This window comes from Mustelus asterias, chromosome 16, assembly GCF_964213995.1.
Source record: "Mustelus asterias chromosome 16, sMusAst1.hap1.1, whole genome shotgun sequence".
Taxonomy (NCBI): domain Eukaryota; kingdom Metazoa; phylum Chordata; class Chondrichthyes; order Carcharhiniformes; family Triakidae; genus Mustelus; species Mustelus asterias.
The window spans coordinates 216,379-238,175 of NC_135816.1; the positions used below are offsets into that span (position 1 = coordinate 216,379).

General features: G+C 47.2%; 1 protein-coding gene across 5 annotated transcripts in view; it reads right to left on the reverse strand.

The window, feature by feature from the left end:
• arap3 (ArfGAP with RhoGAP domain, ankyrin repeat and PH domain 3) overlaps nt 1–21,797 on the reverse strand; it is a 482,966-nt gene that overhangs the window by 198,524 nt on the left and 262,645 nt on the right. For all 5 annotated transcript variants that reach the window (XM_078231730.1, XM_078231729.1, XM_078231727.1 and 2 more), the window contains exons 14-16: nt 7,379–7,481; nt 2,358–2,556; nt 943–1,006 (exon numbers count right to left, since the gene is read on the reverse strand). In XM_078231730.1, coding sequence (XP_078087856.1) covers nt 943–1,006; nt 2,358–2,556; nt 7,379–7,481 — 366 coding nt within the window. The remainder of the gene's footprint in view (nt 1–942; nt 1,007–2,357; nt 2,557–7,378; nt 7,482–21,797) is intronic.

The following is a 21,797-nucleotide window of genomic DNA, read 5'->3' on the forward strand; positions in this document are numbered from 1 at the left end:
TGAGCCACCCTCCAATCATCCGGCACCTCCCCCGTGAATACTGACATTTTAAATATGTCTGCCAGGGCCCCTGCAAGTTCAACACTAGCTTCCCTCAACGTTCGTGGGAATACCCTGTCCGGTCCTGGGGATTTATCCACTCTGATTTGCCTCAAGACAGTGAGCACCTCCTCCCCTTTAATCTGTAAAGCTTCCATGACCTCCCTACCAGTTTGCCCTATTTCCGTAGACTCCGTGCCCGTTTCCTTTAGGGCAACCCAAGTTCTTTCTGGTTGCATCACAGCTTGGTATGACTCCTGTTCTGCCCAAGACCGCAAGAAACTACAAAGGGCCGTGAATGTAGCCTAATCCATCACACAAACCAGCCTCCCAGCCATTGACTCTGTCTACACTTCCCGCTGCCTCAGGAAAAGCAGCCAGCATAATTAAGGACCCCATGCACCCCGGACATTCTCTCTTCCACCTTCTTCCAGAAGGAAAAAGATACAAAAGTCTGAGGTCACGTACCAACTGACTCAAGAACAGCTTCTTCCCTGCTACCATCAGACTTTTGAATGGACCTACCTCGCATTAAGTTGATCTTTCTCTACACCCTAGCTATGACTGTAACACTACATCTGCACTCTTTCCTTTCCTTCTCTATGAACGATATGCTTTGTCTGCATAGTGCGCAAGAAACAATACTTTTCACTGTATAGTAATACATGTGACAATAATAAATCAAATCAAATCAAATTAGTCCAGCAGGCCCAGTCATGGGCCTGCCTTATAAAAGGCTCAGGTAATGAGTTCCAGTTGGGCTGGCCACTGCCTGTTACCAGGGGAACCCCACAAGGATATCAATCAGTGATTCCCTATGGACCTGGTGGGGTTATCACAATGTCAAATCATTATTTGTTCAATTGTTCTTGCGTTGTAAAACTGCTAGTTTGTAGTTCTTACCTTTCCTTGTCAACCAATCGTAAGACTTCCTTCTTCTCACTGTTTTCATTCATTATGGTGAAACCTGTTAGCGAAGGACATGCAACAAGGTAACGATAAAATCACTGTCATGAGCACTCCCGATGGTAGTCATGATGTGGAGATGCCGGCATTGGACTGGGGTAAACACAGTGAGAGCTTTAACAACACCAGGTTAAAGTCCAACAGGTTTATTTGGTAGCAAATGCCATTAGCTTTCAGAGCGTTGCTCCTTCGTCAGATGGAGTGGAAATCTGCTCTCAAACAGGGCATACAGAGACAGGTGTCTCTGTACGCCCTGTTTGAGAGCAGATATCCACTCCATCTGACAAAGGAGCAGCGCTCCGAAAGCTAATGGCATTTGCTACCAAATAAACCTGTTGGACTTTAACCTGGTGTTGTTAAAACTCTTACTATGAACACTCCCAACAGGTATTCACACAAGGCCGTTCTTGTTCCAAATGGCACACTGGGCGTGTTCTGTTCTGAACAATGGGTTCCAAAGCAGAATTAAAATGCTCATGCATATAGGTTTCAGAAAATTCACCTGTCTCCCCCATCACCCACATTCAAAGATGTGACATACAGAAACTGAAGAATTAGAAAATCACAGTTTGGGATATGGACTCTGGAGAAAGGTTGAACAAAATTGGATTGTTTTCATTGGAGTGTCGGAGGATGAGGGGGGACCTGATTGAGGTTTACAAGATTATGACAGGCTTGGATAGAGTGGATAGTCAGAGTCATTTTCCCAGAGTCAAAGGGTCAATTGCTCGGGGGCATAGGTTGAAAGAGAGAGGGGGAAAGTTTAAAAGAGATGCAAGGGGCAGGTTTTTCACACAGAGGGTGGGGAATGCCTGGAATGCGCTGCTGGAGGTGGTGGTGGTGGAAGCAGATTGTATAACAACGTTCAAGAGGCATCTGGATAGATACATGAATAGACAGGGAATAGAGGGATATGGACCACGTGGAGGCAAGAAAATATTAGATTAGAGAGGCATCTGTGTCGGCACAGATTTGGTGGGCCAAAGAGCTTGTTCTTGTGCTGTACTGTTGTTTGTTCTTTGAGTGCTAATTGGCTGGAGGCAGGATTCTTCCTCTGAGAGCTGCAGTGGACAGGACTGGGATTTCAAGTAGAGCCCAAGTTCCCAGATTCCAGGAACAGGTACATTTTGTGGCTCTCAGGGCGGGCAGGGGAGTGAGGTCTGGGGGGTAATGGACAGAGGTAATTGGAATGTCATTATAGAGGCTGGGGGATGGAGGTACTGCAGTTGCCGAACTTTAACAGCGGGAGACCATCATCATGACAAAATCGCCCCTTTGCCAAGGTTTTGTGATCATTCAAATGCCGGGCACGTTCCCAATGCAGATATCAGAGACTAGACGATGCCACTTACTCAATTCCTGGAGTCTCTTCAGGTGAATACTCTCCTCCACCAATGCCACATCTTCAGAGCAGAATATGAGATTGGATTTTTTAAGTATGAACCAGCCCTCCTGCCATTGCTCCGGATTTCTCATGGATTTATAGCGCAGCTTTCCAATCCGATCAAACTGGCCATTCAATAGGCTGTGCAAACTGGCCTCAGTAACGCCCTGAATCAGAGGAGACAGTCAGTTCAGACAAGCACTTCCTTCACACCAGGAACTTTCTGTGCAAACGTTGGAGAGTTTTGCAAAAGGAAACAAAGTGATTGCATTCAGATGATGCCAAGCTACGGCTCAGACAATAAGACAAACGGATTGCCTCCGAGTATCAAATTTAAATGCTGACAATAAAAATAGAATGGGACGGAGCATTTGAGCAAAAAGGAGAGATTGGATTGGCTTGGATTGTTTTCATCAGAACAGAGAAGGCCGAGGGGGGGGAAGGATTAAAAGCCATGGGCAGAATTTTACTGCGGCTTTATGCCCGTTTTGCGGTGGGAAAATGCGGCTAGCCCGAATGGCATTGGTTTTCGTGGCCAGTTGGTGGGATTTCTGGCGCAGTCAGCCTCTCGCCAGAAATAAATTTGCTAAAATGCTCATTTTAATATGTTTCGCGAGCCCGGCGCCCTATTGTCCGGCTCGCCTGCCTTTATGGCCTCAATGGGAGAGGTTCTCTCCGGAGAGGAATAGACATGCTCCCCATGAACAGGGAACAGTTGTGTTAACCACACCAGTGGCCAGTGAGGTCCCCGGGGGAGGGCGAGGACAAGGCGGGAATGCCCCTTGGCAATGCCCACTGGGGGAGGGAGGGGTTCCGTGATCGGTCTGGGCAGTGGGATGGGGTAGGAGGGGGGGTGGCGGAGGCTGCATCTTGGGTTTCGGGCCTTTGACAAAATACCACCTGGTAGGTTGTTGCATCAGGTTGAATCTCTTGGGATCCAGGGTGAGGTAGCCAATTGGATACAAAATTGTCTTGATGACAGAAGCCAGAGGGTGGTTGTAGAGGGTTGTTTTTCAAACTGGAGGCCTATGACCAGCGGTGTGCCTCAGGGATCAGTGCTGGATCCACTGTTATTTGTCATTTATATTAATGATTTGCATGAAAATTTAGGGAAAAAATCGGACCTCTCAGGGACAAAAGTGGGGAATTATGCTTAGAGCCCAAAGAAGTAGGGGAGATCCTAAATGAATACTTTGCGTCGGTATTCACAAAGGAGAGGGATGTGTTGACTGGGAGTGTCTCGAAGGGGAGTGTTGACCCGTTAGAGAAAATCTCCATTAGAATGGAGGAAGTGTTAGGTTCTTTAGGGAATATAAAGACTGACAAATCCCCAGGGCCTGATGGAGTCTATCCAAGGATGCTCAGGGAGACGAGAGATGAAATCGCTGGGCCTCTGACGCAAATCTTTGTCTCGTCACTGGACACAGGTGAGGTCCCAGAGGATTGGAGGATACCTAATGTGGTCCCATTATTTAAGAAGGGTAGGAAGGATAACCCGGGAAATTATAGGCTGGTGAGCTTGACATCCGTCGTTGGGAAGTTGTTGGAGAGGATTCTTAGAGATAGGATGTATGAGCAATAAACTCATTAACGATAGTCAGCATGGTTTTGTGAGAGGGAGGTCATGCCTCACTAATCTGGTGAAGTTTTTCGAAGAAGTGACTAGAATGGTTGACGAGGGAAGGGCCGTGGATGTCGTCTATATGGACTTTAGTAAAGCGTTTGACAAAGTCCCTCATGGTAGGTTGGTGTAAAAGGTTGGATCTCATGGGATAAAGGGGGAGGTGGCTAGATGGGTGGAGAACTGGCTTGGTCACAGAAGACAGAGGATGGTAGTGGAAGGGTCTTTTTCCGGCTGGATGCCTGTGACTAGTGGTGTTCCGCAGGGCTCTGTATTGGGACATCTGCTGTTCACGATTTATATAAACGATCTGGAAGAAGGTATAACTGGGGTGATCAGTAAGTTTGCGGACGACACGAAAATGGCTGGACTTGCAGATAGTGAGGAACATTGTCAGAGGCTACAGAAGAATATAGATAGGCTGGAAATTTGGGCAAAGAAATGGCAGATGGAGTTCAATCCAGATAAATGCGAAGTGATGCATTTTGGTAGAACTAAGGTAGGGGGGAGCTATACGATAAATGGCAGAACCATAAAGGGTGTAGATACGCAGAGGGACCTGGGTGTGCAAGTCCACAGATCCTTGAAGGTGACGTCACAGGTGGAGAAGGTAGTGAATAAGGCATATGGCGTGCTTGCCTTTATAGGATGGGGCATGGAGTATAAAAGTTGGGGTCTGATGTTGCAGTTGTATAGAACGTTGGTTTGGCCGCATTTGGAATACTGCGCCCAGTTCTGGTTGCCACACTACCAAAAGGACGTGGAGGCTTTGGAGAGAGTACAGAGGAGGTTTACCAGGATGTTGCCTGGTATGGAAGGGCTTAGTTATGAGGAGAGATTGGGTAAACTGGGGTTGTTCACGCTGGAAAGACGGAGGATGAGGGGTGACCTCATAGAGGTGTATAAAATTATGAAAGGCATAGATAGGGTGAACGGTGGGAAGCTTTTTCCCAGGTCGGTGGTGATGTTCACGAGGGGTCATAGGTTCAAGGTGAGCGGGGGAGGTTTAATACGGATATCAGAAGGACATATTTTACGCAGAGGGTGGTGGGGGCCTGGAATGCACTGCCGGGCAAAGTGGTGGAGGCGGACACACTGGGAACGTTTAAGACCTATCTAGATAGCCACATGAATGGAGTGGGAATGGAGGGATACAAAAGAATGGTCTAGTTCGGACCAGGGAGCGGCGTGGGCTTGGAGGGCCAAAGGGCCTGTTCCTGTGCTGTATTGTTCTTTGAGGCATGGTTAGTAAGTCTGCAGATGACACCAAGATTGGTGGCATTATGGACAGTGAAGAAAGTTATCTAGGATTGCAACGGGATCTTGGGCCAGTGGGCTGACGAATGGCAGATGGAGTTTAACTTAGATAAATGCAAGGTGATGCGTTTTGGTCGATTGAACGCGGGCAGGACTTACTCAGTTAATGGCAGGGCATTGGGGAGAGTTACAGAACAAAGAGATCGAGGGGGACATGTTCATAACTCCTTGAACGTGGAGTCACAGGTGGACAGAGTGGTAAAGAAGGCATTCGGCACACTTGGTTTCATTGGTCAGAACATTGAATACAGAAGTTGGGATGTCTTGTTGAAATTGTGCAAGACATTGGTAAGGCCACATTTGGAATACTGTGTGCAATTCTGATCACCCTATTATAGAAACAATATTATTAAACTAGAAAGAGTGCAGAAAAGATTTACGAGTATGCTCCTGAGACTTGATAGTTTGAGTTATAAGATGCTGGATAGACTGGGACTTTTTTCTCTGCAGCATAGAAGGCTGAGGGGTGACCTTATAGAGGTCTATAAAATAATGAGGGGCATAGATTAGCTAGATAGTTAACATCTGTTCTCAAAGGTAGGGGAGTCTAAAACTAGAGGGCATAGGTTTAGGTTAGAGGGGAGACATACAAAAGGGTCCAGAGGAGCAATTTTTTCACACAGAGGGTGGTGAGTGTCTGGAACAAGCTGGAATGAGGTAGTAGTAGAGGCAGGTATAATTTTGTCTTTTAAAAAGCATTTAGGCAGTTACATGGGTAGAACATAGAACATAGAAAGCCACAGCACAAACAGGCCCTTCGGCCCACAAGTTGCGCCGATCACATCCCCACCTCTAGGCCTATCTATAGCCCTCAATCCCATTAAATCCCATGTACTCATCCAGAAGTCTCTTAAAAGACCCCAACGAGTTTGCCTCCACCACCACCGACGTCAGCCGATTCCACTCACCCACCACCCTCTGAGTGAAAAACTTACCCCTGACATCTCCTCTGTACCTACCCCCCAGCACCTTAAACCTGTGTCCTCTCGTAGCAACCATTTCAGCCCTTGGAAATAGCCTCTGGGAGTCTACCCTATCCAGACCTCTCAACATCTTGTAAACCTCTATCAGGTCACCTCTCATCCTTCGTCTCTCCAGGGAGAAGAGACCAAGCTCCCTCAACCTATCCTCATAAGGCATGCCCCCCAATCCAGGCAACATCCTTGTAAATCTCCTCTGCACCCTTTCAATGGCTTCAACATCTTTCCTGTAATGAGGTGACCAGAACTGCGCGCAGTACTCCAAGTGGGGTCTAACCAGGGTCCTATAAAGCTGCAGCATTATCTCCCGACTCCTAAACTCAATCCCTCGATTAATGAAGGCCAGTACGCCGTACGCCTTCTTGACCGCATCCTCCACTTGCGAGGCCGATTTAAGAGTCCTATGGACCCGGACCCCAAGGTCCTTCTGATCCTCTACACTGCTAAGAATGGTACCCTTCATATTATACTGCTGCTTCATCCCATTGGATCTGCCAAAATGGATCACCACACACTTATCCGGGTTGAAGTCCATCTGCCACTTCTCCGCCCAGTCTTGCATTCTATCTATGTCTCGCTGCAACTTCTGACATCCCTCCAAACTATCCACAACACCACCTACCTTGGTGTCGTCAGCAAACTTACCAACCCATCCCTCCACTTCCTCATCCAGGTAAGATGGGTATCGAGGGATATGGCCAAACGCGGGCAATTCGGACCAGCATAGTGGTAACAAAAGGGCGGCATGGAGAAGTTTGACCTGTTTCCATCTTGTATGACTCTATAACATTCAAGGATATGGAACATGTGCTGGCAAATGGGATTAGCGTGACTTTAGTGGTAGTTATTGTGGGTGCAGGTTCGATCGGCCGAAGGGTCTGTTCTGTGTGACTCTATGATTCCAAGACTGTGACTGTGCGTTCGAAATATTATGTAAATTTATCAACATTTGTTGATGAAGAAAATCATAGATTAGATTGGACTTCTTACTGGATTTATAAAATTCAATCTTGTGAATGATGTTTTCTGCAGGTGCCTCGAGAGAATTGGAAAAGGAAGTTTGTAAGGTACCTTTGCGATGGAGCTTGTCCACATCTGCAGGATTTCTGGGTTGTCTGTGCCAAACTGGAAGAGCTTTTCTGACGACAGAAAAATTTCAAATGTGTACCGAAACCTAAATCAAATCAAAAAGAAAACTTTGATAAAAGCAAAATACTGCAGATGCTGGAATCTGAAACAAAAACATAAAATGCTGGAAAACCTCAGCAGGTCTGACAGCATCTGTGGGGAGAGAATAGAGCCAATGTTTCGAGTCTGGACGACCTTTCATTAGATCTTCATCAGAAAAGAAAACCAACTCAACAAAGTTCCCAGGAGAAAACTTTCAAGCTGTTAAAAGCAGAATTATGATGAAGACAAAACAATAATAAATTGCCGTTTTGGGTAGAAATAACCAACATAGAACCATAGAACCATAGAAAATTACAGCTCAGAAACAGGTCTTTTGGCCCTTCTTGTCTGTGCCGAACCATTTTATGCCTAGTCCCACTGACCTGCACTTGGACCATATCCCTCCACACCCCTCTCATCCATGAACCCGTCCAAGTTTTTCTTAAATGTTAAAAGTGACCCCGCATTTACCACTTTATCCGGCAGCTCATTCCACATTCCCACCACTCTCCCTTTAAACTTTTCTCCTTTCACCCTTAACCCATGCCCTCTGGTTTTTTTCTCCCCAAGCCTCAGCGGAAAAAGCCTGCTTGCATTCACTCTATTTATACCCATCAAAATCTTATACACCTCTGTCAAATCTCCCCTCAATCTTCTACGCTCCAGGGAATAAAGTCCCAACCTATTCAATCTCTCTCTGTAACTCAGCTTCTCAAGTCCCGGCAACATCCTTGTGAACCTTCTCTGCACTCTTTCAACCTCATTTACATCCTTCCTGTAACTAGGTGACCAAAACTGTACACAATACTCCAAATTCGGCCTCACCAATGCCTTATATAACCTTACCATAACACTCCAACTTTTATACTCGATACTCCGATTTATAAAGGCCAATGTACCAAAGGCACTCTTTACGACCCTATCCACCTGTGACGTCACTTTTAGGGAATTCTGTACCTGTATTCCCAGATCCCTCTGTTCAACTGCACTCTTCAGAGTCCTACCATTTACCCTGTACGTTCTTCTTTGGTTTGTCCTTCCAAAGTGCAATATCTCACACTTGTCCGCGTTAAACTCCATATGCCATTTTTCAGCCCATTTTTCTAGTTGGTCCAAATCCCTCTGCAAGCTTTGAAAACCTTCCTCACTGTCCACTACACCTCCAATCTTTGTATCATCAGCAAACTTGCTGATCCAATTTACCACATTATCATCCAGATCATTGATATAGATGACAAACAACAATGGACCCAACACCGATTCCTGCGGCACACCACTAGTCACAGGCCTCCACTCAGAGAAGCAATCCTCCACAACCACTCTCTGGCTTCTTCCATTGAGCCAGTGTCTAATCCAATTTACTACCTCCCCATGTATACCTAGCGACTGAACCTTCCTAACTAACCTCCCATGAAGGACCTTGTCAAAGGCCTTGCTGAAATCCAGGTAGACAACATCCACCACCTTCCCCTCATCCACTTTCCTGGTAACCTCCTCGAAAAACTCTAATAGATTGGTCAAACATGACCTACCACGCACAAAGCCATGTTGACTCTCCCTAATAAGTCCCTGTCTATCCAAATATTTGTAGATCCTATCCCTTATCACACCTTCCAATAGCTTGCCCACCACCGACGTCAAACTTACTGGCCGATAATTTCCCGGATTTCTTTTGGAACCTTTTTTAAACAACGGAACAACATGAGCCACCCTCCAATCATCCAGCACCTCCCCCGTGAATACTGACATTTTAAATATGTCTGCCAGGGCCCCTGCAAGTTCAACACTATCTTCCCTCAAGGTCTGTGGGAATACCCTGTCCGGTCCTGGGGATTTATCCACTCTGATTTGCCTCAAGACAGCGAGCACCTCTTCCCCTTTAATCTGTAAAGCTTCCATGGCCTCCCTACCAGTTTGCCCTATTTCCGTAGACTCCATGACCGTTTCCTCAGTAAATACGGATGCAAAAAAACCATTTAGTATCTCCCCCATCTCTTTTGGTTCCATACACAGTCTACCACTCTGGTCTTCAAGAGGACCAATTTTATCCCTCACTATGAGAACATAAGAAATAGGAGCAGGAGTAGGCCATCTAGCCCCTCGAGCCTGCCCCGCCATTCAATAAGATCATGGCTGATCTGACGTGGATCAGTACCACTTACCCGCCTGATCCCCATAACCCTTAATTCCCTTACCGATCAGGAATCCATCCATCCGTGCTTTAAACATATTCAGCGAGGTAGCCTCCACCACCTCAGTGGGCAGAGAATTCCAGAGATTCACCACCCTCTGGGAGAAGAAGTTCCTCCTCAACTCTGTCTTAAACCGACCCCCCTTTATTTTGAGGCTGTGTCCTCTAGTTTTCACTTCCTTACTAAGTGGAAAGAATCTCTCCGCCTCCACCCTATCCAGCCCCCGCATTATCTTATAAGTCTCCATAAGATCCCCCCTCATCCTTCTAAACTCCAACGAGTACAAACCCAATCTCCTCCGCCTCTCCTCATAATCCAAACCCCTCATCTCCGGTATCAACCTGGTGAACCTTCTCTGCACTCCCTCTAATGCCAATATATCCTTCCTCATATAAGGGGACCAATACTGCACACAGTATTCCAGCTGCGGCCTCACCAATGCCCTGTACAGGTGCATCAAGACATCCCTGCTTTTATATTCTATCCCCTTCGCAATATAGGCCAACATCCCATTTGCCTTCTTGATCACCAACATCCCATTTGCCTTCTTGATCACGCAACATCCCATTTGCCTTTTTGCTCCTAACATACCTATAGAAGCTCTTTGGATTTTCCTTCACTCTGTCTGCCAAAGCAACCTCATGTCTTCTTTTAGTCCTCCTGATTTCCCTCTTAAGTAGCTTCTTGCACTTTTTATACTCCTCGAGCATCTGATGTGTTCCTTGCTGCCTGTACATTTCATACAACTCTCTCTTCCTCTTAATCAGTGTTACAATCTCCCTCGAGAACCAAGGTTCCTTATTCCTATTTACTTTGCCTTTAATCCTGACAGGAACATACATCTGTAAATTATTCTCAGATAACAGCCAGGATTTTCCATTCCCATTGGTGGTGGGAGTGGAAAATATCAGGAGAATGTAAAAATTAGTTTCCCACTGTCACAAAATGAGTTTGCGATTTATAAGTCCTTATCACTCCACCCATCAATGGCGGCCACGCTTCCGGCCAGCGCAGGTCAGGACGTTAATTTCAATGCATTAGAATTTCATTATAAACTCTGCTCATGAGCAATGGGGCAGCTGGTGACCTGCACTTTGCTCAGGACTTTGAGGTTAGCTTACCTGCCTGCTTCAGGTCTCATGGGCAAGACGTATTAGCAGTAAAGTCTTTCAATGGCTGCTGGGCTACGGCTTGCCTGGGGAAGAGGGAGACATGGCTTCATGCAAGGGAAAAGGCTGCAGGGCGAGGACTGTACAGGGGAAAGGGGGATTATGCCAGGGTGTGTGTGGGGCACATGTTGACCTGCGCAAGTATCCTCAAGATGGTGAGGGCTGACGAGGCATTTCCAAAGGAGATGAGGCCAGATGGAGATGTGACGGTGCATGTGAGAGTGAGTGGATATGTCTCTTGAGCTGGCAGTGGGTGAGATGATGTGGAGATGCCGGCGTTGGACTGGGGTAAACACAGTAAGAAGTTTAACAACACCATGTTAAAGTCCAACAGGTTTATTTGGTAGCAAAAGCCACACAAGCTTTCGGAGCCTCTGAAAGCTTGTGTGGCTTTTGCTGCCAAATAAACCTGTTGGACTTTAACCTGGTGTTGTTAAACTTCTTACAGTGGGTGAGATGCCAGTGAATATGTGATGGTTTTGTGAATGTGTGACATTAGAGGTAGCAGGGATGTATCATTCACCCTCTTCCTGTATTGGGTGGCCAACCTCTTTTGTACAGCATTGACACTGACCACCACTACCTCTCAAACTGAATGGTGAGATTACTGGGCCTGCTGTGGTCAGAGCAGGGGTTGTGGATATCATGGCGGGTCTTGAAGAGGTATTCCAGGGATGGGTCACTGAACTCCTCTTGGCTTTGGGAGCTCTGGAGCAGTGCGGAGCTGCAAGCATTGATAACCGTGCACATGGCTGCAGTTTAGATAAGGCACCAAGAGAGAAGAGACAATGGGGCGTATGATTCAGAGGCTGCCCACCAGCGATATGGTATGTTTCCAGTGGTTGCATCGTTAATAAGTCAGAAAACGGATGACAAGTTGCAAAAACTTGCCCTTGCATCTGTTTCCACGCCTGCCGCCAAACTCATAAAATTTCACCTCGTCGTGTTAAAACTTCCGCGTTTGACTGAAGTCTCTCATTTTGGAATGAGGCTAACCCGTTTATTCCAATGGTTAACACGTCTGCTCATGGGAACAGATGAGGAGGATGTTCATGAAATGTCAATATTTTTCTCCACTGAAACATCCTTCTTTTAAAAAGAAATGTCTTGGGTCATTTCACAGAAACGGATACTCTGCAAAGCTGCTGACTTCACAGCCATGTGACCAGTGGGACCGCATAGAAATGCCACTGGTGAATGTTCGCTGGGATATTATAAAGTTATTCATTAACCCATGAGACACAAACATCCTCTGAACTTGATATTTTACACTTCCTGTTTAATAGGATAGCACAGATCGCGATCTTACTGATGTGTGAACACCCTGTTATCCTGCAACTATGCCCTCTGTTCCTACACTCTCCCATTAGGGGAAAAATCCTCCCAACATTTACCCTGTCTAACCCTCAAGGAATCTTATGTTTCAATCATACCACCTCTCATTCTTCCCACGACCCACTGTAGTGGGTCGGATCTCAAACAGTGGTGAGACGGAGTACAGGAAAGAGATAGAGAGTCTGGTGAACTGGTGCGGCAACAATAATCTCTCCCTCAATCTCAACAAAATTAAGGCAATTGTAATCAATTTCAGGAAGCTGAATAGAGAACATGCCCCTGTCTACATCAACGGGGACAAAGTAGAAAGGATCGAGAGCTTCAGGATTTTAGGTGTCCAGATTACCAACAACCTGTCTTGGTCTCTCCATACTGACGTTATAGTTAAGAAAGCCCACCAACGCCTCTACTTTCTCAGAAGACTAAAGGAATTTGGAATGTCCACTACGACTCTCACTAACTTTTACTGCTGCACCATACAAAGCATGCTTTCTGGTTGTATCGCAGTTTGGTATGGCTCCTGCTCTGTCCAAGACCACAAGAAACTACAAAGAGTCGTGAACGAAGCCCAGTCCATCACGCAAACCAGCCTCCCATCCATTGACTCTGTCTACACTTCCTGCTGCCTCGGAACAGCAGCCAGCATAATTAAGGACCCCACACACCCCAGATATTCTCTCTTCCACCTTCTTCCATAGAACATAGAACATTACAGCGCAGTACAGGCCCTTCGGCCCTCGATGTTGCGCCGACCAATGGAACCAATCTAAAGCCCCTCTAATCTACACTATTCCAATATCATCCATATGTTACTCCAAATGCGGCCGCACCAGAGTTTTGTACAGTTGCAGCATGATCTCCTGGCTCCGAAACTCAATCCCTCTACCAATAAAAGCTAACACACCATACGCCTTCTTAACAACCCTATCAACCTGGGTGCCAACTTTCAGGGATCTATGCACATGGACACCCAGATCCCTCTGTTCATCCACACTACCAAGTATCTTACCATTAGCTCAGTACTCTGTATTCCTGTTACTCCTTCCAAAGTGAATCACCTCACACTTTTCCACATTAAACTCCATTTGCCACCTCTCAGCCCAGCTCTGCAGCTTATCTATGTCCCTCTGTACCCTGCCACTTCCCTCCGCACTGTCTACAACTCCACCGACTTTAGTGTCATCCGCAAGTTTACTAATCCATCCTTCCACGCCCTCATCCAGGTCATTAATAAAATTTCCGTTGGGAAAAAGATACAAAAGAGGACACGTACCAACCGACTGAAGAACAGCTTCTTCCCTGCTGCTGTGATACTTTTGAATGGACATACCTTATATTAAGTTGATCTTTCTCTACACCCTAGCTCATTGTTCTACTGGAGCAAGCTGAGAGGGAGTGATTGGAGGCAGCAGTGCTGGTGAGAGATTGATTGAATTGTTTATTTATTTAATTAGTCAGCTAGTGTGTGGTTTTTTTTGGCCTTTACTTTTGCAGTAGTGTGGTGAACGATTGTTGATTCCCACTAGGTAGTGCTGAGCCATGGTCTGGCCAGTACTATGAGTCTGTATATATGTTACTGTTGGGGTTAGGGTTGGGCTGTTCTACCTGTTAATATAGTTGTTATGGTACACCCCAGTCGGCTCCGCCTCCTGGGAGAGGTATAAAGGTCACTGCTCTGCCTGGTGACCCTTTAGTCTGGGATCGTGTACTGTATATGGTAGCTCTGTTATTGTTGGCAATAAAAGCCTTTATTTCCCGAGTACATCACGCCTCTCGTGTGTTATATCGCGCATCAATTTTATTGCAAACAAGTAAATTCTTTTTTTTTGAAAAAAAAAACGACAAAGAAAACATGGAGCAAATGCTTAAACCCGGACGGCTTACGTTGGACCCACGTGCGGCGGGAGCATCGAACACTTTCGACCACTGGTTGAAGTGTTTCCAGGATTACCTCGACGCCTCCACAGCGGTCACCGACGACGCCGACAGACTCCGGGTCCTCCACGCGAGGGTAAGCGACGCTGTATACCTAGCGATCCGTGGGGCCACCGACTACAAAGGGGCCCTCGAGCTTCTCAAGAAGCGATACAACAAACCGCCGAATGAGATGCATGCTCGATACCTTCTAGCCACTCGACGGCGGCAGCCCGGAGAAACGACGGAACAGTACGCGTGCGAGCTTCAACATCTAGCCAGAGCCTGCAACTGCAAGGCAGTGTCGGCAGACCAGTACATCAACGACCTAGCCCGAGATGCGTTCGTGGCGGGAATCGGCTCATCGTACATCCGCCTTCGGCTGTTGGAGCAAGGTAACCTCGATCTCACTAAATCCATAGAGTTAGCTGACGCTCTAGAAACGGCCTCCAAAAGTCTGGCGATGTACCCCGACGACCACGTGGAGACAGCGTGGCAGGGGCAGTCACAGACCCCACTTCACTCAGCGGGACCGAAAAACTGCGCGATTGCGTTCCCAGCCTCGGACCCGACGACGGCAGCAGCTCCAGGTGGCCCGCAGTGTTACTTCTGTGGGGGGGTGAAACACCCTCAGCAGCGATGTCCAGCTAAAGCGGTGTTGTGCTCCGCCTGCGGCAAGAAGGGGCACTATTCTAAGGTATGCCGGTCCAAACTTCCATCCAAGAACAGCAGTGCGGCGTGTGACTCCCCGGAGCCGGCCTCCTTGTCTTCTGCATCTTCAAGGTCTTCTACCACGTGCGATTCCAGGACGTCGCCATTCCGAACGACCGAGTCGCAAGACACGTGCGACCTGCAGGGGCCGCAGGTTTTGGCACCATCGTCCACGTGCGACCTATGGGGGCAGCCATGTTGGTCGGCACCGACCGCGAATGACCAGCAGGGGTCGTCATCAACCATCTCAGCTGCCTGCAATTGCGTCCATGAACCAACGGTGGCGTCGATCATCCTGGACCAGGCCAAGCCTCACAGACTCGACAAGTCCATGATGGACATACAAGTAAACAAACGACCGATTTATTGTTTGTTTGACAGCGGGAGCACGGAGAGCTTCATTCATCCAGACACCGTGAAGCGGTGTGGTCTCCAGATTCGGACTGTCAAGCAGACAATTTCGATGGCGTCAAGGTCTTGGTCTGTCACCGTGCTAGGGAGTTGCGTGGTCAATCTGACGGTGCAGGACACAGTCTACGAGAACTTCAAGCTCCTTGTGTTACCGCACCTTTGCGCGCCAATACTCCTAGGACTAGATTTTATGGTCCACTTGAAGAGTGTAACCCTGCAGTACGATGGGCCACTCCCTCCGCTTTCAGTGGGAGACCCACAGCCTCTAAATTGCCCAACGCGCTCCACATGTAGTCTCTCAACGCTTAGGATTACCACACCCTCCCTATTCCAGAATCTCGTGCCAGGCTGCAAGCCCATCGCAACAAAGAGCAGGCGTTACAGCGCTGAAGATCGGATCTTCATTCGATCTGAAGTTCAGCGGCTCCTCAAGGAAGGGATCATCCAACCTAGCGCTAAACCTTGGAGAGCGCAAGTCGTGGTGGTTAAGAATGGGAACAAACCCCGGATGGTCATAGACTATAGTCAGACCATTAACAGATACACGCAGCTGGATGCATATCCCCTCCCGCGCATATCTGACATGGTCAATCAGATTGCGAACGAGAGAATGCTGCAGTCTGGAAGGCTGTCTTACTGGCGTTGAGGTCTAAAGGTCTTCCAGTCTCCCATTGGCAAGAGGTACTCCCTGATGCGCTCCACTCCATACGCTCACTCCTGTGTACGGCAACCAACGCTACTCCTCATGAGAGAATGTTTTCATTCCCTCGGAAGTCTTCCTCTGGGACCTCATTACCGTCTTGGTTGACGTACTCAGGACCTGTCCTCCTGCGGCGACATGTTAGGACCCGCAAGTCCGACCCTTTGGTTGAACAGGTCCATCTCCTCCACGCCAACCCTCAGTATGCCTACGTGGCATATCCTGACGGGCGAGAGGACATGGTCTCGATTCGAGATCTGGCACCAGCAGGGGGCTTGGAAACCCCTGTCGCTCCCACACCTCCTGTTAGGGACCCCCCCAACCATTATTTCCCCTCCTGACATGGCGCGGGCAGTATCGGGACCACCACTCAACCCTCTTACTCCCGTGTACAGCTTGCCTGAGTCCAGGAGATGGTCACCACTTCAAGGCGTGCCCGAGTTCAGCGGATTGTCACCACCTCGGGGTCTACCGGCCCGTGAGGCACTGGATGAGTCGCTGGACACCGCCTTGGAGAGAACGTCACCGCGATTGCCTGAACCGGTGTCGTCGCTGGTGTTGAGGAGGTCACAACGACGGTGCGGTCCCCCAGACCGCTTGAACTTATAGACAAATGAACAATTGTTCTGTGTTTCGTACCCCGCCGGCCTTTGTTTTCAAAGGAGGGGTGAATGTGGTGAACCATTGTTGGTTCCCACTAGGTAGTGCTGAGCCATGGTCTGGCCAGTACTATGAGTCTGTATATATGTTACTGTTGGGGTTAGGGTTGGGCTGTTCTAACTGTTAATATAGTTGTTATGGTACACCCCAGTCGGCTCCACCTCCTGGGAGAGGTATAAAGGTCACTGCTCTGCCTGGTGACCCTTTAGTCTGGGATCGTGTACTGTATATGGTAGCTCTGTTATTGTTGGCAATAAAAGCCTTTATTTCCCGAGTACATCACGCCTCTCGTGTGTTATATCGCGCATCAAGTAGTATTTTAAGTTTAAAGTGAAAACTGGAAGTGGGCTGCTAAGGAGTCTGGGAAGGGTTTTTATTTTAACTTTAAAAGTCAGTTACCTGGGAGGTTCCCCCTCATTGTTCTACTGGAGCAAGCTGAGAGGGAGTGATTGGAGGCAGCAGTGCTGGTGAGAGATTGATTGAATTGTTTATTTATTTAATTAGTCAGCTAGTGTGTGTTTTTTTTTTGGCCTTTACTTTTGCAGTAGTATTTTAGGTTTAAAGTGAAAACTGGAAGTGGGCTGCTAAGGAATCTGGGAAGGGTTTTTATTTTAGCACAGAACAGGCCCTTCGGCCCACATTGTTGTGCTGAGCTTTATCTGAAACCAAGATCAAGCTATCCCACTCCCTATCATCCTGGTGTGCTCCATGTGCCTATCCAATAACCACTTAAATGTTCCTAAAGTGTCTGACTCCACTATCACTGCAGGCAGTCCATTCCACACCCCAACCACTCTCTGCGTAAAGAGCCTACCTCTGATATCCTTCCTGTATCTCCCACCACGAACCCTATAGTTATGCCCCCTTGTAATAGCTCCAACCACCCGAGGAAATAGTCTTTGAACGTTAAAAGGTTTACCCCTTATCCTCAAACTATGACCCCTAGTTCTGTACTTCCCCCACCATTGGCAACATTCTTTCAAAATCTACCCTGTCTAACTCAGCTAGAATTTTATAAGTTTCGATGAGATCCCCTCTCACTCTTCTAAACTCCAGTGAATATAATCCTAACCGACTTAGTCTCTCCTCATATGACAGACCTGCCATCCCAGGAATCAGCCTGGTAAGCCTTTGCTTTACTCCCTTGATAGCAAGGACATCCTTCCTCAAATAAGGACACCAAAGCTGCACACAATACTCCAGGTGTAGCCTCACCAATGCCCTATATAATTGCAGCACAACATCCCTATCCTTATACTCAAATCCTCTCACTATGAAGGCCAACATACCATTTGCCTTCTTTCCTGCCTGCTGTCCCTGCGCGCTTACTCTCAGCGACTGATGCACAAGGACTCCAAGGTTTTATTGACTATCCACCTCTCTCAATTTACACCCATTCAAGTAATAATCTGTCTTCCTATTATTGCTACCAAAGTAGATAACCCCACATTTATCCACATTATGCTGCATCTGCCATGCAGATGCCCACACACACAGCCTGTCCAAATCACGCTGAAGCATCTCAAACATAGAAACATAGAAGACAGGAGCAGGAGGAGGCCATTTGGCCCTTCGGGTCTGCTCTGCCATTCATTACGATCATGGCTGATCATCCAATTCAATGGCCAAATCCTGATTTCGCCCCATAACCTTTGATCCCATTCACCCCAAATGCTATATCCAATCACCTCTTGAATACATTTCAATGCCACATCCTCCTCACACCCTCCCACCCAACTTTGTATCATCTGCAAATCTGGAGATAATGCATTCAGTTTCCTCTTCCAAATCATGAATATATAATGTGAACAGTTGGGGTCCTAGCACAGATCCCTGCGGAACCCCACTAGTCACTGACTGCCAATCAGAAAAAGACCCATTTATGCCAACTATTTGCTTCCTATCTGCTAACCAGCTTTCTATCCATCTCATGTGTTTTAACTTTTTAAAATTTTGTTTTGTTCAGTATTATAACAAATACTTACATTGGTATTATAACAAAATAGTATTTTGTTATGTGAGACCTTGTCGAAAGCCTACTGACAGTCTCAATGAACCACATCCACTGGTTCCCCTCGGTCAACTCTGCTCGTTACATCCTCAATGAATTCCAATAGATTCGTCAAGCATGATTTCCCTTTTGTAAATCCATGCTGACTTTGTCTGATTATACCACTGCCTTCCAAATGCAAAGTTATGAAATAGGAACATAGAAACTAGAAGCAGGAGGAGGCCATTCTGCCCATTTGTGTGCTCTGCCATTCATTTTGATCATGGCTGATCATCAAATTCAATATCCTGATCCCCACTTCCCCCCATATCCCTTGAACCCTTTAGCCCCAAGAGCAACATCTAATTTATTCTTGATATCAGACAATGTTTTGGCCTCAACTACTTTCTGTGGTAGCGAATTCCACACATTCAGCACCCTCTGGGTGAAGAGGTTTTTCCTCACCTCAGTTCTTTTTGATTTGATTTGATTTATATTGCCACATGTATTAGCATGCAATCTCTGACCTCCTAGTTCTGGACTCCCCCACCATTGAGAACATTCTTTCTGAATCCTTGATTATCAAATCCTTGATAATGGACTCTAGCAACTTCCCCAGTACTGACATTAGGCTCACTGGTCTATAGTTCCCTGTTTTCTCTCTATCTCCCTTGTTGAATAGCGGGCTTATATTAGCTACCCTCCAATCTGTAGGAACCAGTCCAGAGTCCAAAGAATTTTGGAAAATAACCACCAATGGATCTATTATTTCCAGGGCCACTTCCTTAAATGCTCTGGGATGAAGATTATCAGGACCTTGGGATTGATCCACCTTCAATCCCATCAATTTCCCAAAACATTTCTCTGCTAATGCTGGTTTCCTTCAGCTCCTCACAAAAACATGTTTCTCTCAGAACATCTGGTACATTATTCATGTCTTCCTTTGTGAAAACTGAAGCAAAGTACAAATTTAATTCCTCGGCTATTTCTTCATTCCCCGTTATGAAATTTCCCATTTCTGACTGTAAGGGGCCTACATTCATTTTTGTCAATCTTTTTCTCTTTACATATGTATATAAACTTTTACAGGCAGTTTTTATGTTCCGCACTAGCTTACTTTCATACTCTATTTTTCCCTTCTTAATCAATCCCTTGGTCTTCCTTTGCTGAATTTTAAACTGCTCTCAATCCTCAGGCCTATTGCTTTTTCTTGCCAATTTGTATGCTTCCTCCTTGAATCTGATACTATCTCTAATTTCCATTGCAAGCCATGGTTTAGCCACAATTCCCTTACCACTCTTGCACCAAACAGGAATAAACAACTTCTTCATCTATTCGTTCTTTAAATGCCTGCCATTGCCTGTCCACTGTCTTTCCTTCCAGTAATGTTTCCCAGTCCATCATGGCCAATTCATGCCTCATACCATCATAGTTACCTTTATTGAGATTCAGGACTCTGGTCTCAGAATCAACTACACCACTATCCACCTTGACAAAGAATTCTACCATATTATGGTCAATCATCTCCGTGGCCCTGCACTCAACCCTGGAACACCTAGATACCAAAGACACCCATGTCAGACTTCTATTTATTGACTATAGCTCAGCCTTCAACATTATTATTCCCTCGAAATTCATCTCCAAACTCCGTGGCCTGGGCCTCGACACCTCCCTCTGTGACTGGATCCTGAACTTCCTAACGCACAGACCACAATCAGCAAGGATAGACAACAATTTGATTTGATTTGATTTATTATTGTCACATGTATTAACATACAGCGAAAAGTATTGTTTCTTGTGCCCTATACAGACAAATCATACCGTTCATAGAGAAGGAAAGGAGAGAGTGCAGAATGTAGTGTTACAGACATAGCTAGGGTGGAGAGAAAGATCAACTGAATGCGAGGTTGCTCTATTCAAAAGTCTGACAGTAGCAGGGAGCAGGAGAGAGACAGGAGAGCTGGTGGATGCAGTGATACAGAGCTAAGGGTAAGGGAGCTACTTTAAAGATCTATTTTTTCGCGGGGTTTTAGTTATTTAAGAGTGTAAGAGTAACCCGGAAGTAGCGCGGGTGCGGGGTCATGTGGGCGGACATTTTGTAGTTTTTTAAGCGCGTGAAGTATAAAAGGGAGGCCGCAGTATACAGCGGGCAGCGTCAGGAGCGGGGATTGGAGTGAGTGGGAAGCAGAGTGAAAGCTGTAATTGCTTTGGCTCACAGGGCTTCGGGGGGAAAGGGCGAGCAGGGGTGAGTTTCTTTATTTTCATTTCTAATTTACTTTTCTCTGTGTACCTTGGTATAAAGGGTGAAATATGAGTGTGAAGCCAGTGTGTTGTTCGCAGTGCAGTATGTGGGAGGTCCTGGAGGCACCTGGCCTCCCGGACATCCACATCTGTGAGGGGTGTGTCGAGCTGCGGTTCCTGAGGGCTCGTGTTAGGGAGCTGGAACTGCAGCTCGAGGATCTTAGGCTGTTAAGGGAGAATGAGGAGGTGATAGTCAAGAGCTATCATCAGGTAGTCACACCAGGACCAGGGGAGGCGGCCAAGTGGGTGACGGCCAGGAAGGGTAAAGCTCGGGTGATTGAGAGCACACCGGTGGGTGTGCTCCTGCACAACAAGTACTCCTGCCTGAGTACTGTTGGGGGGGACAGCCCATCTGGGGGAAGCAGCAGTGGCCATGTCTCTGGGGTGGAGTCCGGCCCTGTAACTCAGAGGGCGAAAGAAAAGAGGAGGAAGGCAGTATTAATCGGGGACTCGATGGTGAAGGACACAGACAGGCAATTTTGCGGAGGCAGACGGCAGTTTGGATGATGGTCTGTCTCCCCGGGGCTGGGATCCAGGATGTCGCTGGGCGAGTCCTAGAAATCCTGAGGGGGGAGGGAGAGGAGCCGGAGGTAGCGGTACATATTGGTACCGCTGATGTGGGTAGGAAGGGGGAAGGGGTCATGAAAAGAGAGTACAGGGAATTAGGGAGACAGCTGAGAAGCAGGAAAGCAAAGGTAGTAATCTCAGGATTGCTGCCTGTGCCACGGGAAGGTGAGGACAGGAATGGAGTAAAGTGGAGGATGAATGTGTGGCTGAGGGACTGGTGCAGGGGGCAGGGATTCAGGTTCCTGGACCATTGGGACCTCTTCAGGGGCAGGTGTGACCTGTACACAAAAAACAGGTGGCACTTAAATCCCAGGGGGACCAATATAGAACATAGAACAGTACAGCACAGAACAGGCCCTTCGGCCCACGA